We start from the raw sequence: 27523 nt of genomic DNA, 5'->3' as shown, positions 1-27523 counted from the left end.
CAAATCCAAATTTTCCAAAACCGTCCTAAAAAACACACCCATAATAAAATAAAAGTATGAATAAAATGATAAATTAGAAAAGGAAAAAAAAAAGATAAAATAAATAATGGTAAAATCCAGTATAATCTTATCAAATCAAATCAAGAAGATTCTTACCCTCTCAGTTTCTCTCTCTCTCTCTCATCAACGTCTTCGACTAATTTATTTATCGTTACTATAAATTAGTTTTATAAAAAAAAATAAAAATTTTTAAAGATAATTAAAGAGTGAAAAAAATAAAAATATTTTGAGTAAATGTATTAGAAAGTGATTTATATTTGTTAAATAAATTTAAAATTAATAAATTTATTAAAAATAAAAGATTATCTTTTTGTGGAATCGACAACAAAATAAACTTTTAAAATGAATTGAAGAAGTATATTATTTTTTTTCCTAACCTAAGGCTTCAATTTTTCATTTACTTTCATCAAACAAAATAATACTAACATTTTTAAGTAATAAATGAAAAAACAAAAAAATTTCGATTCAATTCTAATATTTAATTATTTTTCTGTAAATTAAAAATATTAATATTTTTAATAATAATACATAAAAATAAATATTTTCTAGCGTATCCTATCCTCTAGTACTTCAATTTTTCTCTTGTTCTCATCAAATAAAATAATTATATTTTTAAGTAATAAATAAAAAAAATATATATTTCTTTCGTTAAATTCTAATATTTATATTTATTTTTTTAATAAATTAAAATATATTAATATTTTAACAGTAATAAATAGATATAATAATAATATTGGATTAAATTATAAAGATATAGGGTGTATTTCTTCGGCCCCAAATTTCGAGTTTTCAATGTTTGTCTTCGGGCAAATAATCTGTAGGTTAAGCTGTTTCTTTTAATTAAAATATAATTTAATATTTATTATAATTATAACGGAAAAAAATATATTCAAGTATAATATAAATTTATAATCAAATAATATTATATAAATTTTATCAATTAAATTTAATATATATTTATATTATTTTATTAATTATTTATTGAATCAATACACGTCAAAACTCTCAAACCTCAACCAAACCTAAATACAAAAAAACAACAAAATTCAAACTCATCCCAAAATTCAAATAAAAATCAAACCCAAAATCAAAATTTCCAAAATCTTCCTAAAAAACATTCCCATAATAAAATAAAAGTATAAATAAAATGATAAATAAGAAAATAAAATAAATAAGTAAATAAAATAAAATAAATAACGGATTCACTATAATCTTTATCAAATCAAATCCAGAAGATTCTCCCTCTCTCTCTCTCTTTGGCATCAACATCTTCGCCTAAAAATTCTCACCCTCCTCTTCTTCTTCAGTGCCTCCCCTCCTATAATTGATTTATTTTCACTGTTTCAAGTTTTTGTTTCCTCCTTTTCCCTTCCCGTCCGATTCCTAATGGCCAAATTCGTGTTCGAGCCAGCTAGCGACGACGAAATCGACCCTCCGGTAGACGACGAGAAGTCAACAACACACACGCCGTGGGCTTTCTCCTCCTACTCTGCTGAATCCGTCTCCGATCAGCACTTGCGCTGCCGTGTCACCACTTCACTTGACCACAAAATATCCGAAGCTCTTCAGAGATACCCTATCGCTATCCCTCAAGACAACGACTCTGATGACGACGAACATTATGATTCTGAATCCGAATCCGACAGCCAGGTACGTACGCAATTGATTGATTTGTATTCTCTATGAGAAAGAGAGAGAGACATATAATTCTAATTCTAGTAGTAATTTCGTGTTGGTCTTGATTAATATATAATATACATTGTGCAGGAGGAGGAGGATGACGGGTTAGAGCACGATGCGAACCCCTCGTTTTCCTTTTCTGATCTTCATCTTTCGAGGCCGTTGCTTCAGGCTTGTAAAGCTTTGGGTTACACTACACCCACTCCTATTCAGGTTTATTGTAATCATAATCATAAAATCTCTATCTACTGCTACTGCTACTGCTAGTAAGGTGTGAATCAATTCCCTCTTCTCTATATATATGCAATTTGTTTTTGGATTTGACAGGCTGCTTGTATACCATTGGCATTAACTGGACAAGATATATGTGCTAGTGCTGCCACCGGCTCGGGGAAGGTATTTGTGTGTTTATACTTGTGAGAACAGAACAAGGTCTGTAGTGAAAGGTCATAAAGGGGAAATAATTTGTTACTTTATTCACAATAAGAGTAAAGACAAATGAACAAAGCTTAGATTATTATTATTTTTATGGTTGGAACTTGTAGTTCTTATTCTTATTGCTATTATTAACACTTAACATGATATGCTTCTAGCTTCTTGTTATTATTATTATGATGATGATGGATATGGTATGCTTCAATTTTTTTATCAATTCTCTTCCTTTTAAGAACTACACTGTTTTTTATGATTGACAGACGGCTGCTTTTGTACTTCCAATATTGGAGAGATTGTTATACAAGCCAAAATATAGACCTGCTACTAGGGTTCTTATTCTTTCCCCCGCGAGAGAGTTAGCTGTTCAGTAAGTTTTGTATTTTAATAAAATAAAGCATGAGATATTTGTAGTATTTACTAATTTACTAATTTTCTTCTATAGGATACATAATATGATTACCAAACTCACTAAATATGTGACTGGTATTACATGTTGTTTGGTGATTGGCGGCCTGCCAATGAAGGTATGCTCATAAACTTATTTATTTGTAGCCTTTAAATATTCATCTGATTATCTTGTTTCATCCCCTTCTAAGTACTATTAAAACTTCTTGCTATTTGGAGATACAATAGTTTGCATGTGTATTAATTTTCTAGATTGAAGGATGCAAAAAAGATAGCACAAGTTAGATTCTGTGCAAGGATGTTGAAATTATAGGCTCCTTTAAACAATTGTGTATGGAGATGTATACTTGAATAATAGTAATTGGTGTTAGTATTTTGAAATGGGAATATCTCACCTAGAATTATGTGGATTTCTATTTTATGTTGTATTTATTGATATAAGATCATTTTAGGATCAAAAGTTAGCCTTGCGCGCATCTCCGGATATTGTTGTTGGCACTCCTGGACGTTTGCGTGAGTACATTAAATGTAAAAGGCTGATTCATCTTGATGAGCTTTCAGTTTTAATTCTTGATGAAGCTGATCGGCTCCTGGATACAGGATTTGTTGAGGCGGTTCAATACCTGGTATGCATCCAAATATTTGATATTTAGTAATCTTGCTTTTTGTTACAACGAGCACACTAATAACAAATTTTAGGAGTCTAGTTTTTCTTGAATCAAAGGAAATTGTCTCTGTGAAAATGGGATTGTGAAGTTGAAGTAGCATATCATTTCATCTTTGTGTGCATTGTGCAATGACTATTTCCATAGTTTTTGTGATTAGTTGCTTGAGCCTACAGACAGGAAAGGATGGTGTTTTGCATATCGGAGTTGCATAAAAATTATGCTTGGTTGAAACTCTTCAAAAAATAAAATTGATAGTGCAAATAAAGCTATTAAGCATAAGCAACAGTAAAGTAGATAAGAATACGGTGGAAAAGTTTCTACCATTTAAGTACTTTTCCTTTTATTTCAAATATTGTTTCTTAACACTTGTAGTTGTTAACGAGGATATTTTTATTTCTAAACATGTACATGTTGCTATTAAAATTTAGGTGAATATGTGCTCTAAAAGGAAGCAAACCATGCTATTTTCAGCAACCATGACTACAAATCTTGATAAGGTTATCAATCTCTCTTTAAATAAGCCGGTGCATTTGTCAACCAACAAGTCAAGTAACATGCCCACATCATTAACTGCAGAGTAGGTTATTTACTTATTTTACCTTTTCTTGCTAGTTTAATTTGGCCTTGGTTATGAAAAACCATCTAAGGAAACTTTGCCCGTTATGTGCAGGGTGGTGGATATTCGAAAGCATAATACAGATAAAAGAGCAATTCTTCTTGCATTATGCTCCAAGATCTTTACGTCCAAAGTGATCATTTTCAGGTTTTCTTTTTTTCGTCTACCAGCTTATTATTATGTTTACTTAATGTTGAGTATTATGAGTTTTATTGCATTGTTGAATGTGTTCCTCAAGTTACTAATGCTTGTAGTGAAATAGTTGAAATCTCACTATGTTCTATTTAATGTATTTCAAGGTGTAAATTTATAAGTTGAATAATCAAGCCATTATTGGATCCTCTTAAAATAATACTCTCTCCGTCCAGCTCTAAGATTTACATTTATTTTTTGTCATTGTACATAACATTAAAAGGAGTATCTCATTTCATTGGATGGAATCTGTGGGTGGCCCAGCAAACCTCTATTGAATTGGGAGGAGGGGTGGAGATAGTAATCATTCCACATTATTAACTTTTTGATCCCTTTTTTAATTTAATATTGCATTTTAAGTTGTTCTTCTTACTAGCAACTATACAAAATGATACAAAATGATGATTTTAGGATGTGAGTGGCAGTTCACTAAAAGCTATTCTTCTTGTTACCAACCATACAAAAAATGATGATTTTAAGATTTGAGTACGAGTGCATTATTTCTTAAGGCTTCTTTAATCATCTGGGACGTGGAAATCAATCCGCATGTTTAACTTCTGGATTCACTTTTTAATTTAATATTGCATTTTAAGCTATTCTTTCTACTACCAACCATTGATTTTACGATGTGTGTAGCAGCATATTATATCTTTAAGGCATTAGTGGAACTTCATACATTTGTAGCCTAGGGGTGGAAATCTATTCCACATGGTTAACTTGATTTTCTTTTAATTTAATAATTAATATTGCATTTTGAGCTATTCTTCTTGCTACCAACCATACAAAATAATGATTATTTTACAATGTGAGTAGCATTGTATTATATCTTAAGTCAATATTTGAAACATAATATGTTTATAGCCTTGTGTTTGTTTTAAACTAGCAACTTATGTTTGTGGATACGTTTTTTGTTTCTTTGAATGTTCGGGGATACTTATTTAAGACACGATGTCATGCTAATTTATTTTCTTTTATAAATTGATTGAAACCAACTAATGCACTTTTTGGGCTGAACTATGCTTTAAAAAACTTATTAATTTTATATTGTTTTTTTCAGTGGAACCAAGGCAATGACTCATCAATTGAAGATTTTATTTGGGTTAGCTCGCTTTAAAGCAATGGAGTATCATGGAAACCTAACTGAGGCTCAGCGTCTAGAAGTTAGTTCACTCAACATTGTTTATTATTATTATAATAATTATTATTATTATGATTTACATATCTTATGCACAATTCATTTGATAGGCATTGGAGCTTTTCAAAAAGCGGGAAGTGGATTTTCTAATTACAACAGATCTTGCTGCACGAGTAAGTTTTATTTTTTTATTTTGAGTGTGGTATGCTAACCATCCTCTAGCATGGTCAATATACAGGTTAAAGCAATACATAAAACTGTAATGAAGGCAAGTTGTATATCGAGATTGATTGAAAGATGTTAATAGTGAACCACTCACAGACCCTTATAATTTGTGTTGCTTCTCAATTTTTATATGATGTATTTTTGCGGTTCAACTTAGTAAAATCTTTGTTTAGTGTTAATTGAAGGACCTCTGCCGGTTCTATCTTCTTGTAATTTTTATTTCAGGGTTTGGATATATCAAGTGTTGAAACAGTCATCAATTTTGTGTGCCCACAAAATATTGAAAGGTAAAGCATGAACGCTAATCCCTCCTGGTTTTTCAGAATTTTATTGTACAAGTGTCTTGCCTAATTATTAATGTTTACCACATTTGTTCTTGATATAATAGTTGTTCAGCAGTATTCCTGAAATTATTCACTAAAAATTGATTTTGTAATATAATATGCTTAGCAGTTATATTCATAGAGTGGGTCGCACCGCTAGAGCAGGGAGAAAAGGACATGCTGTCACATTCGTTGACAGTGAAGATCGATCCTACTACAAAAAAATCAATAAATTTGTAAGTATATATCCTTTATTAGTAAAATATCTAGTTTTGTTTTATTTTGCAATATTATTGTTGTTTTATCATTTGATTGAGGACTTCTTTGGGTTTCAGCCACATTTCCCTTTTCCTAAAATATTTTTGTACTTGGTAGTACTATGCAACCGGTGAAGTACCACGTGTTAAATTTATTTGAGATGACTAATTTGTTATCATTTGTCAACATGCGGTTTTAGTAAGCTAAAATTGTCAAAGAGGTCACCCGTCTTCTTAACTCTGGAGTTTTATCAATTTGGCTACGGAATAGATATGCATATTGTTGATATAAATAATCTTCGTAATCTTCATCAAAGTCTGTGTATCACAATAGTCTTTTCATGGATGGATACTTTGATGTGTATTAAGTGGAATCTTGTTACTAATATCTTGGAAGAATATGGCAGGTTAAAAGTGTTTGCTCCGGAAGGGGGCTGACGAAGCGAGTTGTCTCTTCGGAATCAATAGAAAGGTGGTCTGAAACAATTGAGCAAATGAAAAAGGCCGTAGGATGGATTAGGAAAAAAGAACGGTAACTTAGTTTGACATCTCTTATACAAGTATATGATTGTTAGCACAAACTATTAATGTTTTTTTTTTTTGTTCTTTTCGTTGTTTAATTATGGCAGGGAAGAATGTTTAATTAGGAAAAGGATTAAGGTATTTGTTTATCTGCATTTAAATTATTTTTCAGAATATTTAGTTGTGCAATATAGAATAATATGGATGTTGTAATATTGTAGAAGGATGCTGTACTTATTGTTTCTAACTAGTTTCTTGGGATATATGGTTGAATTGTTTAGGAGAAAAAGAAGAATGCAGCTGCGGCAGCAATGGTAATTTCAAGTTTTCTTTGATTTGTCTTGTTTGTCTAATTGGTGTTAGTATTTTCAATTAGTATAAATACATACATATATACATAGATGCAGACAAGTTACTAGTGACATATATTATAATATATCTATAAAGAATTTATATATTTTTTCTAGGAAGAAGCTATTGCCAATATGAAGTTGATTAAAGCAAAGGAAAAAGAAGAAAGGAAGAAAGCAAAGAAGGAAGAGAAGAAGAGGAAACAAGCGGAGGAGGTACTTACTGTACTGGCAGCTCTTTCTTGTACATCTTAATTTGTAGATTTATTTTTTTTGCATGTATTGAGTGAGATATGTATGATGATTAATGTATGTACGTGTGTGTTTTGTGAAGAAAAAATTGACGAGGAGGAAACGAAGGAAGTTGGAGGCCAAAAAAGAGAGAGATTAGAATTGGGAATTCCCTTTAAGGTAACAAGTTTGTATAATAATGTTTGTTTCTATTTTTGTCCCATTCCTATAAATTTGGAATTTTGAAGCTGCTAATGTTAATTAGTTTAGACTAACAGACTTGTTAGATATAATTAAGGGTTGGTTGGTTTGTTTCAATTCGTTGTGGTTTATTATTAATATTTGCTTTTGATTCGACGGCATCATATATTGGTATTATTATTATCGTTATCCGAGTAGCTAGGTTTGATTCGTAGGATTAGTTGAATATTATTTTCGAGTAAAGTGTGTTTGTGTGAAGGATCATATGGCCAATTTAGCTTTTTGTTGGTCACCATCAGTTCTAGGCCAACTAGGCTAATTAATTTTTGTACGCTTAATTGTTCAAGAAAGATCTAAAAAGAAATGCCAAGTTACAAAATATATCTCCGTCAGGCTTGTCTTTTTTTTTTTTTTTCTTTTTTCGTTTTGATCTTTGAATAATTTTGCGTCTTATATTTGAATATTAATTATTAAAAAAAATGGTAAAAATAGTTCTACTTCTATGTTATAATACTATTACTAAAATCGGACGGAAGTAGTATATGAAAATATATAAATCTGGTAGAATTTATAAAATGCGTTTGTTATATTGAGAAATAAGGTTATTAAAGTAGTAGAAAATAATTGGGTTGTTTTTTGGGGTGGGCCGAGGGTTTTGAGTTTTGACTTTAACACTATCTTAATACGATTTTCTGAAGAAAAACCCAAGCAGTAACATACTTTTAGTAGCTATTTATAGATATGTTTGGATTGATCAATTACAAAATAATAATTTTATTAAATATTTTATTTTTTTGATAAATATTTATACTTTATTTTCATATCATTATTTTTATAACAAAAGCTAATGATTAATTTGTCTTTACATTATTTTTAATTATCAAATATAATTAAAATACTATTATTTCTTAAACTCAACAATAAAAGTAAAGGTAGAGAGTACATCATATATGATATATTCCAAACTTCTATTTCTCTTCAATAAATAAATATTTTTATCTAAATTTAAAATTTTATATTCTATAAGTTAAAATAATGTGCTGCCACTTATATTGTAAAATTGTTATTTATATTGTAAAATTGTTATTATTTGTATTGGACGATAGTAAGAAGAATAGCAATATTAATTTATTTTTCTTTTTAAATAAAAGAAGTTAACATTATTTGTATGGTTGGTAATAAGAAGAATATATCAAAATGCAATGCTAAATTAAAAAAATATAAGAATAATAATTAAGAAGTTAACCATATTGAATAGATTTTCACCTTTAGGCTACAAATGCAATAGTCGGTAATAAAAAAAAGTATTTCAAAATGCAATATTAAATTTTAAAAAAAATAAATTAAGAAGTTAACCATATTGAATAGATTTTCACCCCTAGATTACAAAAAATACCTTAAGAAATAATGCACTGACAGACACATTCTACAATCATCATTATTTGTCAGGTTGGTAACAAAAAAATAATTTAAAATGCAATATTAAATTAAAAAAAAAAAAAAGAATCAAGAAGTTTGACCATGTGAAATTGATTTCCACCTCCTAAGCCATAAATGTATGGAGTTTTAAATATACTTTAAAAAATAATGCATTGACACTCACATTGTAAAATCATCATTTTTGGTATGAATGATAGTAAGATGAATAATTTTTATGTAATATTAATTTTTTAAAAAAAAAATCAAGAAGTTAATAATGTGGAATGCATTTTTACCCAACAATAAATGTATGAAATTTTGAAAATACCTTAACAAATAATGCACTGCCACTCATCTTGTAAAATCATCATTTTATTTTTTTTATAATTAGTAATAAGAAAGAACAATTTAAAAATACAATATTAAATTAGAAAATGAATATATATATATATATAAAGTAATCATATTGAATGGATTTCTAACCCCACTCGCACCCCAAATTCAATACGGAATATTTTATTCACGAGAATTTATGAGGAGTATAATTAGTAATTAATTAAAAATGTATTAATAAAAATAATAATTATTTAATAAAATAATTTTAAATTAAAATTAAGATAACTAATTAGTATAATTAAAATTTAAAAAGTTATAAATTAAAAATTTTTAAATAGGATTAAAGTGTATAATTCTTTTCCGAGAAATGAAAGAGACAGAAGAAATGAGACAAACGAAAATGAACACAGTAAATGAGATGGAAGGAGTATTACTTTAAGAGGTTCCAATAATGATTTGATGATTCAACTTATAGTTATACATATATACATTTTGAAATATATTAAGAGGGTGTTTGGTAATGAATTTTTTAAATAGTTTTTAGCTTATTGAATAACTTTTAGGAGGGTGTTTAGTAAACCACTTTTTTAAGAGCTTTTAGCTGTTTGACATTAAATCAGCTAATTTTGGGTGTTTGGTAAATTAGCATTTTCAATTAGCTTATTGAGTCCAAAAAGTTAATTTTGAAAAAGCTATATACCAACGTTTCAGATTAGCTTTTTCATTTTAATTTTTATTATTCCTTATTTGTCCGTAAAATTAATTAATTCTTTCACATATATTAATATATTTTTTTATTACACTATTTTATTAATTATATAAATATATTTTCTTTTAAAAACTTATAAATTCATATTTATAACTTTTAAATAATTATTTTTTTATATGTCAATTATTTTATTTATAATTTTTAAAATTTTTTTTTAAAATAAAGATAATATAATAATATTAATATTGTTGAATCAATTATATAGCATTTTTTATCACATAATATTTTTATTAAAAATAAATATATTTATTTAAAATTATAAATTTAATGTAAATATATATTAATTAAAAATTAATCTAATAAAAATATATATGTTAACAATTTTTGCTCTTTTATATTTATACTATTTCTAATGAAAAAAATATATTTTTCAATAAACTTGCATTAATTCTTTACAAAAGATTTTCAAAAAAAATAATATCTTACTAATTTTTTTCTAATTTTTAAAATTAATAATAAAATTATAAAAAAGTCTACCCACCAAAAATACTCAATTAAATATTTTGAAAATAAAATATAAAATGTCCTTAATTGTCATTTTACGTATAAACAGCTAATATCAAACCGCTATTATTTCCAAACACTTTAATATAAACATAATCAAATCGGCTAGTCAAACCCTCTAATTGAATCAGCTAACAGCTAATTGAATCAGCTAACAACTAACAGCTAATTCAATCAGCTAACAGCTAATTCAATCAGCTAACAACTAACAGCTAATTGAATCAGTTATCAGCTAATTGTCAAACCCACGATAGATATTTGACTAGTCAAATATCTAATTTTCCGTTTAAAATTTTTTATTCCTTATTTTCCCTTACAAATTTATTATACATTTTACACAAATAAATATATTTTTATTATTTATTAATTATATCAGAATATTTTATTATATTATAGTTTTACTTTTAAAAATTTAAAATAATTAATTTTTATTTATAAATTTATTAAAATTAACACAAAATAGAAAATATAAATATTAATAATTTATTTTTATATTAAAATTACATTATATAAATTTTATACTAAAAATAAATTAAATTTATTGAAAATTATAAAAATAATGAAATCGTTACTTAACATAATAAATATACATAAAAAATTATTATTTTATATTTTATATCATTTTCAATAGAAAAAAATATTTATATTTTTTAATAAAAATATATTATTTTTAAAATCTAACTATAATAAAAATAAATACTATTTTAGGACACTTTTACAATTTTCAATAACTAATAACAAAAATTTCAAAAATTCTAAACTCAAAATAACACAATTGAATATATTAGAAAAAATAAAATAGAAATGTCTTCAATCGTCATTTTACGTATAAATAGCTAAAATCAATTAGTTATTTTACCTAGCTAATTGAATTCACTAGTCAAACCAGCTAATTGAATGAGTTAACAACTATCAGTTAATTGAATAAGCTAACAGCTAACCGTTATCAGCTAATTGTCAAACACCCCCTAAATAGATCATGGTGAGGTTTCAATTGTTTCACTACAGACATTGCAATTATTAGGATCTTAAAGAACATATTCAACTATACAAAAAAAAAAAAAAATTCAAAATACTTAACATTAAGTAAAAGATAAAAATAAGCCGTTAAAGAAAATACGTGAAAATGATCACTTTAGATGTAAAGATCTTGGAGCATAATGCAAAAAGAATTGTATTATGCTTTCAAATATGCACCAACCTGTACGTAACATGCAAAGTTTTTGTGGATGGTTTTATATAACCAAGATCATATTAACATAAAATTATTCTAGAATTAATAGGTAAATAACCGATTCTAAGTTAATAATATTGACAAGTTACTTGATTTGTTGATTGACAAATACATTGTCTTATTTAAGAGAGATTGATAAACTTATCAACATTTGTAGTCATATGGTTGCTACAAATAACATGATTTGCTTCTTTTTTGAGCACGTATTCACCCAAAGTTGAATAGTAATATACAAGTTTAGAAATAAATTATTCTAATTAATAATTATAAATGTCAAAGAAAAAATTATTTAAAATAAAAGAAGCCGTACTTAAAAAGTAGAAACTTTTCTACTGATCTTATCTATTTTAGTATTGCTTATACTTAATAGCTTTATTGCACCAATCGATTTTATTATTAGAGATTTTCAACCAGGCAAATAATTTCCATGCAACTTCGATAAGCAAAACAGTTTCCTTTCAGTTGTTGACTTAAGCAACTAATCACAAAAAACTGTGATTCAAGAACAACGCACAAAAAAAAAAATGATATACTAATTCAGCTTCACAATCTCATTTTCACGGGAAAATTCCTTTTATTCAAGAAAAACTAGACTCCTAAAGTTTATAATTCGTGTGTTCGTTGTAACAAAGAACATGATAACTAAATATAAAAATTAGATACATACCAGGTACTTAAATGTCTTGTGAAATTCTGTATCTAGAAGCCGATTAGCTTCAATAATTAAAACTAAAAGTTCATCAAGATGAAATAGCCTCTTATGTATATAATGTACTCAAGCAAGCGTCCATGAGTACCAAACGATATATCTAGAGATACGCAGAAAGCTAACTTTTGATCTTATATCAATAGATACAAAATAAAATAGAAACACATTGAATTCTAGTCGAGATATTTCCATTTCAAAATAATTCCACCAACCATTATTATTCAAATATACATCTTCATACACAATTATTTGAAGAAGTTCATAATTTCAACATCCTTGCACATAATTGTGCTATCTTTTTTGCATCCTTCAATTTATAAAATAAATGCACATGCAAATTATTGTATCTCCACATATAGTAATTAAAATTAAGTTTTAATAGCAATTATAAGGGAATTGAATAAGATAATTAGGTGGATATTTAAGGGCAATAAACAAATAAGTTTATGTTTATGAGCATACCTTCATTGGCAAACCGCCAATCACAAAATAACATGTAATACCAATCACATAAAATAATAATAATAATATTATTACTAACAACAAGAATAAGTTAGAAGATTATGTGTTAGATGTTAATAATAACAATAAGAATAATAACTAGAAGTTTCATTCATAATACTCCAGTTGTCCGATTGAAATGTCGTTATTTTTTATTTTAGTCCGTTCCAAAATAAGGTTATTATTTCCGTAATTGTACTATCTACTTAACATAATAAATATCATCCCAACTTACAATATATTACACAAATGTCATTACTTTTATATTACAGAATACTAATAGGGATTTTTTGTCATTTTTACTATAATCTAATATAATACGAATATTAAAAAATTTATTTGCAAAAAATAAATGTCACATTTCCAATGGGATGGAGGGAATAATAATAATAATAATAATCTAAGCTATGTTCATTTGTACTACGTACCCTTACTGTGAATAAAGTAGCCAAACCGGAAAGAATTCAAATAAATAAATAGGAAGTGGGATGTTGGTTGAAGGTATATTTCATTATAGTTCTATAATTTAGAGAATTCTTTCCTATTTGATAGACACAGAAGAACAAGAGGAGGAGAAATTTTAGAGCATTTGTATCGAAGAAATTTAATACTTTATCTGTCGTTCAAATTTATGCTCACTTTTTTGTGGGTTGTCATTGAAAAATATTCTCATTTTATTTTTAAGTTAAAAATTATTCCATTTTTGTCCTATTTTTTACTATAAAATGAAAAATTAACAATTATTACTTACTTTTATTAAAACTCGTACCCGGTCAAATGAACACAAATTTGCATGACGGATGGAGTATGAATTTTTCTCTTCTCTTTCATTTCTTAAATATCATATTTTTTTTTTCTGCCACATCATTAAATTATCTATTTTTAAAATAATTTAAATAATATTATTTTTTATTTAATATACATAATGTGAAAAATGTAATATAATAATAATACTCCCTCCGTCTAATAACAAAGTGTCTATTTTTTAACTTTAGTCCGTCCCATAACAAAGTATCCATTTCCTTTTTTAGTAACTGTACTATCTACCTAACATTACAAATACCTTTACAACTTACAATATATTACACAAATGTCATTACCTTTATATCATACATACTAATAAGGTTATTTTAGTCATTTCTACTTTATTCCAACTATATCCCAATATAATACTAATATTTCTAAAATTACGTATGAAAAATAATTAATACTTTGTTATGAGAAGGAGGAAGTATAATATTATTTCGTAAGTATATAAATATATATGTATACGTCTTATATATATGCAATAATATTAATATATGTATGTAAGTATACATAGGAGCACATAGATTTGAGAGAATAAAAGATGGGTGAATTTTTATTTATATAAACCATACACATATATATATGTAACAAAATGAATGATTGTGAGGTTCCGAAAATAACAAGAAGTCCAGCCACACACTATTTACGTCATTATATATTTTAATTTTTTTAATCATATATATTAAATTTACTTAAAATATATAAATATTATTAATTATACAAAAAATAATATAAAAATATCATAACTAATTATTATTAACTAATTAAACATCCCACCTTAAATACCATGTCCTAATCAAATGGTTCAATTCCGATGGGACGGAGGAAGTATTAGATTAAATATTTTATAAAATATTCATTAAAAACTTTTTAAAATAAAAATAAGAAAAAATTTAAATTTTCTATTATTACAAATATTAAATAAAATTTATATAATAAATTTAAATATAATCTTTAAATCAAATAAATTAATAAAAATATGATATATATATATATATTTAAATATAATATTTTAAAATAGGAGGCACTAAGTTGGAAGCGCCTCCCTCCCATTGCGGATGGTCTCAGTGGATTGCCAAACTGAATTTGGATTGACCAATTTCAACCCTAGAATCCTTAAAAACGAATTAGTACCACTAATTTATTATTCTTAAAAATTCAGGTAATGTAGTCCTACAAAAATTCATTTCACATTATATGGTATATCATTTTTCGATATGTCAATACCATACTTAAAAGTAATAATATACCAAATTTTATATCAATACAATACAAGCAATTTCCGCATTCTTTTGCCACATAATTCTGAAAATCAAATTTTATGAACAAAAGTGATGTGATTCGAATGCAAGTAAGTACAGGAAATTGGTGATTTCTTTTAAAAAGAAGAAAAAAAAAACATCACAGAATTCATCACATAAGTCGTAATTCTAATATTGTCGTTTAGTGAGTGGTGTATGTATATATATATATATAAAAGCTTTATTATGCAGCAAATTCTTTTATGATTATTCATTCACTAGATTTATACTGTAGTAAAAAAGCCAAACAACTTCAGATGTATATACGTATGCATGCATGTATATCTCATATGATATATTCTCAGTAACTAACTGCAGAATCTGCATCAGTCTTTGTTTCTGCCTTTCTAGACCAAAATTTGATCATCATGACTCACTTACCTTGCTCAATGAATTTTTACATGCATTGAAATCAAGAAATTAGTTAATTAACTACCGTCCTAATAATAATAATAATAATAATCAGTAATTAATTCAATGTAAAACACCGTACAAGTTTTTATATAATTAGTACCTCCTTCCGGCTCTTCTAGCCATCCAAATATTCCAAAGCCACTTGCTCGTTGGAATACCCTTATAAAGGATATAAGGATTCTATTAAATCAAATATAAAATAATTTGATCAAATTTATTATATACATACAATCATAATCATAATGATATCACATGCATATCAATACCTGCGCTACCCAGTTTCTATTAAGCAGCCATACCTATTTCTTCCTGCAAATTAAAATCATTTAACTTTCTTCTCTTTTTTCCGTGTGTTTTTTAAGAACAATGAAGTCTATTACCATAAATAAGAAATACCTTTTGGCTTTTATTTGCTTTATACTTTTTTTCCAAGAGTCCACCTCCTTCAAGTCATCATCGTCCACTCGTAGCCTCCTCTTTAGATGACCTGCACGATGCAACTGCAACAATCCAATTGTTATTTTATTGTAATTCTAAGGTACCTAGGAAAATAAGGTAAAGTAAATTAAACGAATGAGCTATTCAAGATTACAAAAACATTACAATTTTAAAATAATGACGTCGCAGATCCTTCTTAAAGAAAAATGTACGTTTTTGGCCACTCCACAAACTCCTCCATTTCATTAAATCCAGCATCAGACCAAAACGTGTACCTATAAAATTCATTGACATCATATAACGACTGTTGGACGCTAGAAAAAGCAAAACAGTCATTAATAAAACTGAAAAAATATCACAAGAGTTCATATTGCTTACCGCTTATAGGTGAACCACCCTGAAAAATATATCATCGTGGTCACTTCTGCTGACAGGCATACCTGAAATATAACATTTAAACCTCAATAACCAATAAGCAATGATTTAAAATAAAAAGTTCTAAATCATACCCCAATCGTATCACCATAGGTGCCAATCAAGATTTGGACTTCTCCCCATTTAAATCTTTCGAAAGACTGCTCAATAAATAAACCATCAAATTGTGCATATATATTTATTTTGTATGTGCGCGTGTGCAACCATATATGAACAATAAAATAGTCTATAGAGACAATTACGGGATCCTTGGCGACTTTGAAGCGAAAGTGTTCAAACAATCTCATTAATGTCCTTACATGTTTCCTTAAACTGACAAGAGAATAAAACATAAAATTGTAAGCATGTGTAACGATTAAGTTATATAAAACTTCAATGACAATATTCAAAATATATAATGTTTGTTACTTTTAATTCTCAACTTCATTTCAATATATTTTGTTGGTATTCAAGTGACTAACTGACCATGACATTAGCGAGTGAGTGTGTCTGTTTTTTGTTGTTATTCTATACTTTTCGGTCGTTCACTTGTAATTGCATTACAGAAATCAATGATTATCATGTGATATATATGGCAGACAAAGTTAAGAGTTGAAACAATTTCTATTATTGTTTTTATTTATTTTTTCTTTCAAATAGAGAAAGTTTATTAGAATGATAACATACTAATAACAAAAGGAATGCAGATCTATAAAATAAAATAAAATAATATTCAATTTTGCTCAACAATGAACATCATAATAAACAATAATTGAACTCACTAACAATAAACATCATTATAAATATGACCTGAAAAACAATATCAATGCTATCGCTAAAAGATATGCAGTGCTTCTTACTAAAAATACAATCTAACCTATTCATTATATTAAGTGCTAATGAGATATAACAAGATCAAAACAAATATGCATTCTAACTCACTGCTTACCTACAGTAATCTAACTCAACTCACGTACCAGAATATAAGAACTCTTTCTTCTTTTTCTTCGCTAAGAAGTTTTGAGCAGAGAGAGAGGAGAATCTCTTCCAACAAGTTTTCCAGAGATTTGGTAATAGCTGAAACAAAGAAAGCAAATAAAAACATTTCACAATCCAGAACTTGATACCAAGAGGAAAAATGTATAAAGAGAAAAAAACGAATAAAAACTTTATTCTAATTGTATTTTTGAAGCGCTTCTGCCGTAACGGCGGCGGCGGAGGAGCGATTCCAGCTGCTGCGTTTGCGTTCATCATGGTGAAGAGAGAATTTCTCTCATGAAAATTTTATGTTGGGAAAATGACAGAATGTGAAATGATTTTACTTTCTATAGACTTGTTTCGAAACCAAACCGCCCGCCGGTTCGCGGATTCTAACCTGAACCGGCCGTCGAACCGCCGGTTCATATATTTTTTTATTTTATCTTTTTTTGAAAAAAGAAAATATTACAGACTTACCGGTGAAGATCGCGGCCGGAAGAGAAGGAAAGTACAAAGAAGAGACGGAGAAAGTGGAAGGAAAAAATAAAATAAAATAAAAAATTTGGATAATGCCTCACTTCCGGCGACGGGCGGCGGGGAGAAGAAAAACGTCGGCGGACATGGAGAAGAATAATGCCTCACTTCCGGCGACGGGCGGCGGGGAGAAGAAGAACGTCGGCGGACATGGAGAAGAAGGGAGAAGAAATACTATGCAGAAGAGAAGAGAGAAGAGAGAAGAAGGGGAGGGCGCCTGGTCGTGGTGGACTGGTGGTTAGGGTTTTTCTTTCATTTTACTGTATTTATAAATAAATATATATTATAATAATAAAATTAATATACTTCTATTTATTTTAACTTTTAGCTATGAAATTAAAATTTGGGGTAAAATTGTTTTTTTCTTTCTATTATAACCTTATTAATATAGTATAATATAAACATAACGAGATTTGTGTAATGAAGTATATTGCAAATTGTAAATATATTTCAATATTAAGTAGGAAGTACAGTTAGTCAAAAAAAAAATAAATATTTTATTATAAAATAAACTAAAATAAAAAAATAATAATAATTAATTAGAGGATGAAGGGAATACTATTTTTGTATTTTTTTTTACCCTAAAGGTACAATATTAAAAATAAATAAAATAAAAATAAAAATAGACCTATATTAAAACTCATGTAAAAAATTTAAGATATTTTTATTTCACCAGATAATATTATTTTTAATATTAATTGAAAACTTTACATATGAAATGAACAAAACCAAAAAAATATTAAAAAAATATATACTTTTTTCGTTATTAAAAAATAGATTTATTTATTTTTGGCATAGATTTTAATACAATATTTATTTATTTATTTTTACTTTTTATAATAAGTGAAGTGATAAAAATATACATATATGAATGTATTTTCTAAAATATAGCTTTTTTTATGATAGATAATAAATAATTTTATTTTTATGCTATATGGAATAATAAATATTTTCTACATTCGATATAATTATGTTATTTTATTTGACTATGGTACTAAGAAATAATAATATATTTATGCAAAAGTGTGATCGGTGAAAAATAAAGTGACACTATTATATAGAAAATTTATTAAAAAATAAATAATGTGATTAATAGAAAAACCAATCACAAATAACTTATTTTTTAAAAAAATAATTGAATAATAAATTGTGAGTTAGTAAAATTGCTAATTATAAAAAAATTGTATATAAATTTAACGAAAATTTTAAAAAATAATATAAATATAATTAACAAAAAGAGTATATTTTTAACAATATTTCATTAAACAAATATTAAAAAATATCAATACTTGAATCGGTATACTCGAGAAAGAATTGAAAGAACTTTCATTATAACTAATAAATAATAAATTGTAACATAATGTTTGTAATAAATAAATAAATATATAGATAAATATAACAAATCATATACAAGCTATCAAATTTTATTCACCTAAATAATTTTTTTATTAATATAATTTTCAGTATATATAATATACTCCTACCGTCCCATATCTATGTATTCGTTTAATTTTTGTAAGGAATTTTAGAAATATTAGTATTTTTTCCGTCACATAAAAAGAATACCATTTTCTACTTTTGTCCATCCCAAAACAACGGTACCATTTCCTAATTTAGTAATTGTACTACGTACCTAACATAATAAATACTTTTACAACTTACAATATATTACACAAATACCATCACTTTTATAACACACCATAGTAATAGGGACATTTTTGTCTTTTTTACTATAAACTAATATAATACTAATAAACTTTACGTGTAAAAAGCAAACGGTGCTCTTCTTGCGGGACGGATGGAGTATTATATTGAAATATAGTAGGAATAAAGTACAAATGACTAAAATGACTTTATTAGTATTGTGTGATATAAATGTACCGACATTTGTTTAATATATTCAAAGTTGTAAGGGTATTTGTAATGTTAGGTAGATAATATAGTTATTAAAAAAATGAATATTTTGTTACGAGACAGACCAAAATGAAAAAATGGATAATTTGTTAAGTGACAGAAGAAGTATATTATTTTTATCTCAATTAAAAGTATTATTTTATTATTTTCGTCTATCTAATAAAAAAATATTTATTTTTTATTATAATAAAAGTAATTAAATGATAATACATACAATTAATTTATATATAAAGTACAAATAAAAATATATTAAAATTATTTTATACATTTCTTTTAAATAAAAAATATTATTATTTTTTTAATATACTATAAAATTCCGAATAATATAGAAGAGTATATTTTATTCTTTTATAGAAAAACTATAATTGAATACAAGAGTATTATAATATAAAATAATCATTAAAAAAAATAGTAGTACTAAATAAACAAATTCTATATAAATTTAATAACAAATTTAATTTAAAATATTAAATAAATTATTAAAAATATATGGAGAGAGAAAGCAAGAGAGAGTACGTGCATACTTGTTCCAACGGCCCCAACCCCACTCCTTTACTATTAAAAAAATATATATATGCTAAAATTTTATATGTTTGTTTGAGTTTTGAATTTTGAAATTAAATTTTAAATACTCTTTATGTGCTACTTTTTTTTTTTTTTAGTTGTCCAAGTGATGAAGGAATTTAGTGAATTTATCGAATCGTGTCGAAATTACTTAAATTTTTGGTACGGTATAAATATCGTATCGAAATTTTTAATATAATATCGATATAAATTTTTTTTAAATTTTGTATTTTTTGGTTCGATACCGTACCTATTTTATTTTTATTAAATAATTTAATTATTAGCATAAATAATACTAATAATTATTAATTTTTTTAATACTTTTCACATCACGATACATAATACGCCGCCAATACAATCCGCAGTCAATACTCAACGAAGCTAACCCTCTCGTGAGTCCAACTTTCTACCCTTATGACGTTAGCTGATGACCGATTTCCTTTACTCGACTTTGTAGATCTAGGTAACTTTCAACCCACTCTGACTGTTTTTTCTATTTTTTTTTTTTTTTGAACTTCCGGTAATGTCGCCGGCGATCCAATGACCAGCCGCTACCGGCTGTAGTATGTTGGTCGAGGGAGGTGGCAGCGGGTTTTGACACTCCCCTTTTAAATATAATAAACTTGAATTTTGGGAACTGGAAGTTTGATTTTTTTTTTTTTTTTTACAATATTTTTGTAGTAGAGAATGATGAAATTTATTAATTTTTTTAATTTAAAATTGTATTTTCGGTATAACCATTATATACCGATGTTACACCGAAATCGAAAATTTCAGTATAAACGGTATATATCGGTATCATATCGAAAATTCCAATATACTGGATTTCGAAATTTGAATTTGTGTAAATAATAAAAAAAATTAATTGGAATAATTTTTTGATTTAATATATATATATGTATTAATACGATATTTTGAATATAAATTAATGTTTGATATAATATAAAAATGATAAATAATAGTTTAATTTAGATATTTTTAGAAGAAAAAATTTGTAAAAAACAGACTCTAATGCATTTGGTTAGGATCTGGATTTTGAATAATATATATATACTTTTCAAATAGGTTTCTTGATATAATATAAATATGCACTGAATGATATTTTGAATATAAAATTAAATTTTAATATAATATTGTTACGTACGAATTTTATAATTAGGGTAAAAGGCTCAAGATTGGAGGAGATGTAGGCCCGTCGTTGGGCCCGACAGTTGATTAAGGAGTTTCTCAGGGTAGTCGGTTGGACCAGTCATCCATCTAAGGAGATAAGGCGACCAAGAGGCGGTCAGTTGATCCGGTCGGTTGGCTCGCAGTCGGACCAAATGAGGTCGGGCGAAGAAGGACGGCCGATACAGAGGTCGGGCCAAATGAAGTCGGACAAAGGAAGACGACCGATACGGAGGTCGGGCCAAATGAGGTCGGGCGAAGTAAGACGGCCGATACGGAGGTCGGGCTAAGTGAGGTCGGGCGAAGTAAGACGGCCAGTACGGAGGTCGGGCCAAATGAGGTCGGGCGAAGTAAGACGGCTGATACAGAGGTCGGACAAGAGAAGATGGGGCGACCGATGAATCGTCTGAACGGATGGTTGTTCAGCCATTGGAGGGGACTAAATGGTGGTCGCTCGAATGGGCAACTGAGTAGTCGTTCGGGACTAGCCGTCCATTTAAAGAGGTAAAGTGCCCAGAGGCGGTCGGTCGAGTCAGTTGAGTTCTTTTGGTGGGAGTGGTTGGTGAAACAGTTAAAATACGTGTCATTGGAGGAGGAATTGGTGGGCGATTGAGAATGGTCGCTGTAACCGTTCAGACAACGGTTCCAAGCATTTTCTTTAAGGAGTATTTAAGGATTTAGGTTTATTCTAGAAATTATCTTCAAATCTCAGAAAAAGTCAACTTGTTTGCAAATTTCTTTTGGGGGTCATCTTTTATTTTTCATGTATTTTACTGCTGCTACGAATAAAGTTTTATTCAAGTTTGATATTATTGTCGAATTTTACTTTATTTTGTTGAAAAATTGCATCAACAAATTGGCGACCACAGTGGGAGAGAAAACAAGATAGCTAATCCTACTTCCAATAACGATTTCATACGTTTACGTTTTAGGCGGATTATCAGTAGAAACACAATGGCAGGCACTCAATCTCAGAACAACACCACCGGTGTTGGAGTATCTGCAACGACATCAAATCCGACCACAGTTGTTCCGACTACATGAGGGACATCTCAAGTGCAACTTGAATGGTTAACTTATGTTCAACAATTGAACAATCAACAGATGACTACCATACAAACAATGCTGCAAGATCAACGGAATTTGATGCAGAACATGTTGGATCAGGCGTTGTCCAAAGTCACACTACATTCGAATACGCCTCCAGCCTTGTCACCTTCTCGTTTTCAGGCGAATTTTCCAGGATCAACGTTTGCAGGGCCATCATACGTTGATAGTACATTTCCAAGCGCCACAACTTTCAACCGAACAGATAGGGAAAAGACTCCTCTAACTTTCCCAAATAATGTTTATTTGGGACCAAGAGTTGACAACGTTCAACCAAACATTGTAAGGGAAGAAAGGCAAGGAGGGCATGTGCAGGATCTCATCCATATCCCTGATCATCAACACCTTCGTTTGAATCCTGAAGAAATTGCGCACGTGTTGAGGGTTCATTTCGGTTTGAATCCTCAGATGGCCAACCGTCCCGCCTATCAAAGACCTTTTCCAGAAAGGGTCATTAACGATTATCCTCTCCCAAGGAATTATCGACCACCCGACTTTCATGCTTTCTCTGGAGAAGATGGATCCTCCACCATAGAGCATGTGGGTCGTTTTACAGCGCAGTTAGGGGAAATCGGTAATAACCCTTTTATAAACTGCAACTATTTGTTTTGTCTCTTACCAGGACAGCTTTTTCATGGTTTGTAAATTTGCCACTTGGGCAAATACAAACTTGGGAAGGTTTAGAGATGGCGTTTCATGCTAGATTTTTTAATCCTTTACCAACTGTTTCTCTTACCGACTTATTGGAAATGAAACAATATTCAGAAGAGTCAGCCTCACAGTTTATCGAGAGGGTACGGTTGATAAAAGGACGATGTCCTAACATAATCAATGAAAAAGAGATGACCAATTTAGTGGTCCGAAATATGCATGGTCGCCTAAGAGTGACACTCACTGCACATGACGTAGAAGATTTGGCAAGTCTCGCATCCAAGGCTGGACGTTTAGAATCTCTTTTCAGAGAAAAAGATCAGAATTTCAGGTGTAATAAAGCTCAACATATGGCTAGTATGGAAACAGAAACATACGGTTTTGATTTTGATCAAACAGAAGAAATGGCAGCGGAAATCATCTCTGGAAAGCCTTATGTGTGCTCCAAACTAAAGCCATTTCCAGAAACTGAAGGAAGAAACCAACCCACATTTGACAGTTCAAAGGCTGGCGAAATCTTTAATATTCTGCTGACTGATGGCCAGATCCGAATTCCAAAAGGGAAAAGATTGGCTACTAAAGAAGAAATCAAATGAAGGCCATATTGTAAGGAGATTCAATGCACTTATTTCCGAAAGGAGATTCAAAAGGCCATCAAGGCAGGACGGCTCAAATATATTACTCTGGGTGTAGAACAACAACCTTTTCCAAAAGTAACCACAGCAATGGTTGACATACAAGCAAGTCCCAGACCGAGAAGAGGAAATCAGTCAAACAGTGGCCGACAAAAAGAAAGACTCAAGGTTTATGAAAAACCAGTGGCAGAAAAATGGGATAATCAAGACGGTTCTTTTGATGTGGAGTTGAAGGAACAAGTACTGGTCCGGGACCACCCGACTAGAAGGACAGGTTTGGTCGGGAGTAATTGGGCCCGAAATAAAAAACCTTTACCAGTTGATATAGATCCTCGATTTCCGGGTATGAATCGTACCCAGATTCGTAATGCTAAACGCAGGTATGCTGCGAGGTACAGGAATAGAGTCCCTTCAAAAAGACAAACAAACGACTTCCAAATCTTTTCTGATGAACAGACAAAAAGTCGGTCCTTACAGAAGAGCGGTAAAGGAGCATCAGACGACAGGAATGGAGTCCCTTCAAAAAGGCAAACAAGCGACTTCCAAATCGTTTATGATGAACAAACAAGAAGTCGGTCCTTACAGAATAAGGGTAAAGAAGCATCAGACGAGAGGGTTGAAGGCTTCAGATGTTAGTATTGCGACTGAATCAACATAAATCCATCTTTGAGGAATTTCGTTTGGAATCACTAATAGCTCAACCTGGAATCGACGCGGGAAAAGAAATTCTTACAACTGAAACAGATTCAAGATCTGTCAAATCTCGGTTGGGTCCACGGGTCCCCTGCCAAATGACAGGAATTCATTGAATTGAAGAAGAACCCCTATGGGCAAGTCTGGTGGATGATATTATAGAAGAACCAGAATGGGCAAAGATTTCAAATCCTGATTTTCAATCAGAGGTTCCTCCGATAGTCTTCCCTCCCATTCCAGAAGGCACGGCATCCCACTTAAAACCTCTGTATGTTAATGCGCACATTTGCGGGAAACCAATCACAAAGGTTTTTATAGACAATGGAGCCGTCATCAATGTTATGCCATTAAAGACTCTCAAGAAGTTAGGGAAAGGAATTCACGATTTATCTCCAGTGGACTTTGAGATGACAAGTTTTACAGGGCAGCCGACCAGACCATAAGGTATGATGGTCGCTCCAATTGAAGTCTGACCAAAGAAGATTTCTTCCGTGTTCTTTGTAGTGGACTCAGACACTACATATTCAGTCCTACTTGGGCGAGACTGGATTCATGCATCTCAATGTGTACCATTAACACTACATCAACAATTAATGTTCTGGGAGGGCAATCAGGTTTACAAATGGAAAAGAATGACAACCCTTTCGGTGCATCAGAGAAAGTTGAAGAATCAATTTTTTATTCTAGTCACTTACCCCCAATGTCTCAGGTGTTTATGGCTAGTGAATACCCAAAGAAGGGTTATAGATTCACTAGCCAGAATTCAATGTTCTTCTAAAAAGAACAACTTTATTGTATGGCTCATGAGAAAGCCAAACCTATTTTATAATATATCTTTTATGGATAGTACAAATTTAGAAGATTGTAGTTTACTTATTAATCAGTTTTATTTAAATTAGCTTTTGGAAAAAGCAGAAAAATTTAAAAAGATTTATGATGTTCATTTCCAAAAAGATGAACAATTTCGTTGGCCCGACTTATTGGAGAAGACAGAACCAGTCTTTTCAGCACAAGACCATTTGTTGGAATTTAATTTAGGAACCGACTTGGTTCCAAAAATAATAAAGATAAGTGGTTATTTGTCTGAGGAGCAGCAGGTAAAGATGCTTGAAGTTATCAAAAATAATATTGATTGTTTAGCTTGGGATTATTCAGAAATGCCTGGTCTGGAATGAAGTCTGATAGAGCATTTGTTGCCTATTAGAGAAGGTTTTAAACCTTACAAACAACCCCCAAGGCGTATGAGTCCTGATTTGATGCCTCAAATCAAAAAGGAAATCCAGAAACTTCTCAAAGTGGGTTTCATTCGGCCTTGCCGATATGCAGAATGGTTGGCAAATATTGTACTAGTGGTTAAAAAGAATGGTAAGATCAGGATATGTATTGATTTCAGGGACCTTAATATAGCCACCCCTAAAGACGAATATGTGATGCCTATGGCCGACATGCTGAATGATTCCGCAGCAGGACATAAAATCCTCAGGCTGATGGATGGTTATGCATGATAAAAACCAAATCTTTTTGGCAGAAGAAGACATTCATAAGACAACATCCAGGTGTCCAGGGGCTTTGGGTATTTACGAATGGACAGTCATGCCATTCGGTTTAAAGAATGCAGAGGCAACTTATCAAAGAGCCATGAATTCAATTTTTCATGATCTTATTGGCAAGTCTATGGAGATATATATTGATGATGTTATTGTCAAATCTTCCAGTTTCGAGGAACATTTGAAAGACTTGAAAGATGCCTTCGAACGAATGAAGAGGTACACGTTGAAAATGAATCCAACTAAATGTGCTTTCGGTATATCAGCTGGAAGTTTCTTAGGATTTTTAGTACATGAAAGGGGGATTGAGATCGATGTCAATAAAGCCAAAGCAATTCTTTCCACCCAACCTCTCAAAACGGTTAAGGAAGTACAAAGTCTTTTGGGCAAGGTGAATTATCTAAGGAGGTTCATTTATAATGCTGCAAGAAAGGTCATCTGGAGGGAATACTTTCGATTGGGGGCCAGATCAGCAGACAGCTTTAGAAGCTATAAAGCAAGCTTTGACTCAACCGCCTGTGTTAATGCCCCCCAAAGAAGGTCGGCCCCTCAAACTTTATTTGGCAAATACACATGAAGTGGTCAGTTGCTTATTAGCACACGATGGTGATGATGGAAAGGAAAGGGTAATTTATTATTTGAGTAAGACCCTCACATGACCAGAATTAAATTACACTATGCCAGAAAAAATATGTTACGCATTGGTGTTTTGCATGCACCAAACTGGAGCACTATATGCTGCATAGGAGAATAGAGGTTATCTCAAAGGTAGATCTTATCAAATTAATTTTGCAAAGACCTACCATGCAAGGCAGACTTATAAAATAAGCCATTAAATTGGCTCCTTTTGATTTACGACATTCTCCTTTGAAGACGGTCAAAGGCCAAGCAATAGCATATTTTTTGGCAGACTTTTCGGGGTATAATCAGGAGCAGACCGTATGCATATCTTATGTAAGTACCCGAAATTGGTTAATGTTTTTTTATAGTTCTACTTCTGAAAACAGATCAGGTGCAAGGGTTTTATTGAAAGGACCAGATGGCCAAAAGATAATATTACAGCTGCAATTAGAAGCCATGACCCATAATTTGACAGAATATGAGGCTTTAATCTTGGGATTGAAAGCCTTAATAGCCAGGAATGTTCAGTCGGTGATTATAAGGGGAGATTCTCAATTGGTAATCAATCATGTGACCAAGCAATATGTTTGCAATTATCCTCATCTACGCAGATGCAGGGATATTGTGTGTCGGTTGCTATAAAAAAATTCAGGAGCTAATGTGCTGATAGGAATACGGTTAAAGGCTCTACGATTCCAGTTGATAGAAAGAGTCTTATATAAAAGGACTTTTGAATGATTGCTTTTAAAATGTTTAGGGTCTAAACAGGCTTTGGAAGTCATGACAGAAGTACACAGTGGGATTTGCGGAGCTTATCGAGCAGGTTTGAATATGAGATGGGCTATTCATCGTTTGGGTTTCTTTTGGCCAAAGATTTTCGAAGATTGTATACAATTCGCCAAAGGCTGCCAAGAATGTCAGAAGCATGGACAGTTGAATCACTTGCCAGTCACTGTATTGCAAGCT

General features: G+C 29.8%; 1 protein-coding gene across 6 annotated transcripts; it reads left to right on the top strand.

Moving 5' to 3' along the window:
* The first annotated feature begins 1280 nt into the window (after positions 1-1280).
* Positions 1281-7417, top strand: LOC127239969 (DEAD-box ATP-dependent RNA helicase 28-like). 6 transcript variants are annotated; one of them, XM_051258371.1, is made up of 18 exons: positions 1283-1710; positions 1828-1953; positions 2068-2136; positions 2436-2542; positions 2618-2699; positions 3042-3093; positions 3181-3206; positions 3677-3825; positions 3919-4011; positions 5114-5216; positions 5302-5364; positions 5642-5703; positions 5870-5975; positions 6404-6528; positions 6626-6656; positions 6800-6832; positions 6986-7084; positions 7203-7417. In XM_051258371.1, exons 1-18 carry the CDS (start codon positions 1447-1449, stop codon positions 7257-7259), a joined length of 1647 nt encoding a protein of 548 aa, XP_051114328.1. In that variant the 5' UTR covers positions 1283-1446; the 3' UTR covers positions 7260-7417. The 6 variants fall into 6 exon arrangements, 5 of the variants coding, with proteins under 5 accessions (XP_051114329.1, XP_051114328.1, XP_051114327.1 ...); XM_051258370.1 differs by having other exon boundaries at positions 3033-3093; XM_051258368.1 differs by having other exon boundaries at positions 3042-3206.
* The last annotated feature ends 20106 nt before the right edge of the window (positions 7418-27523 follow it).

Source organism: Andrographis paniculata, unplaced genomic scaffold, assembly GCF_009805555.1.
Source record: "Andrographis paniculata isolate CXL003 unplaced genomic scaffold, ASM980555v1 Contig78END, whole genome shotgun sequence".
NCBI lineage: Eukaryota > Viridiplantae > Streptophyta > Magnoliopsida > Lamiales > Acanthaceae > Andrographis > Andrographis paniculata.
This window is presented reverse-complemented; position numbering and strand designations above follow the sequence as displayed.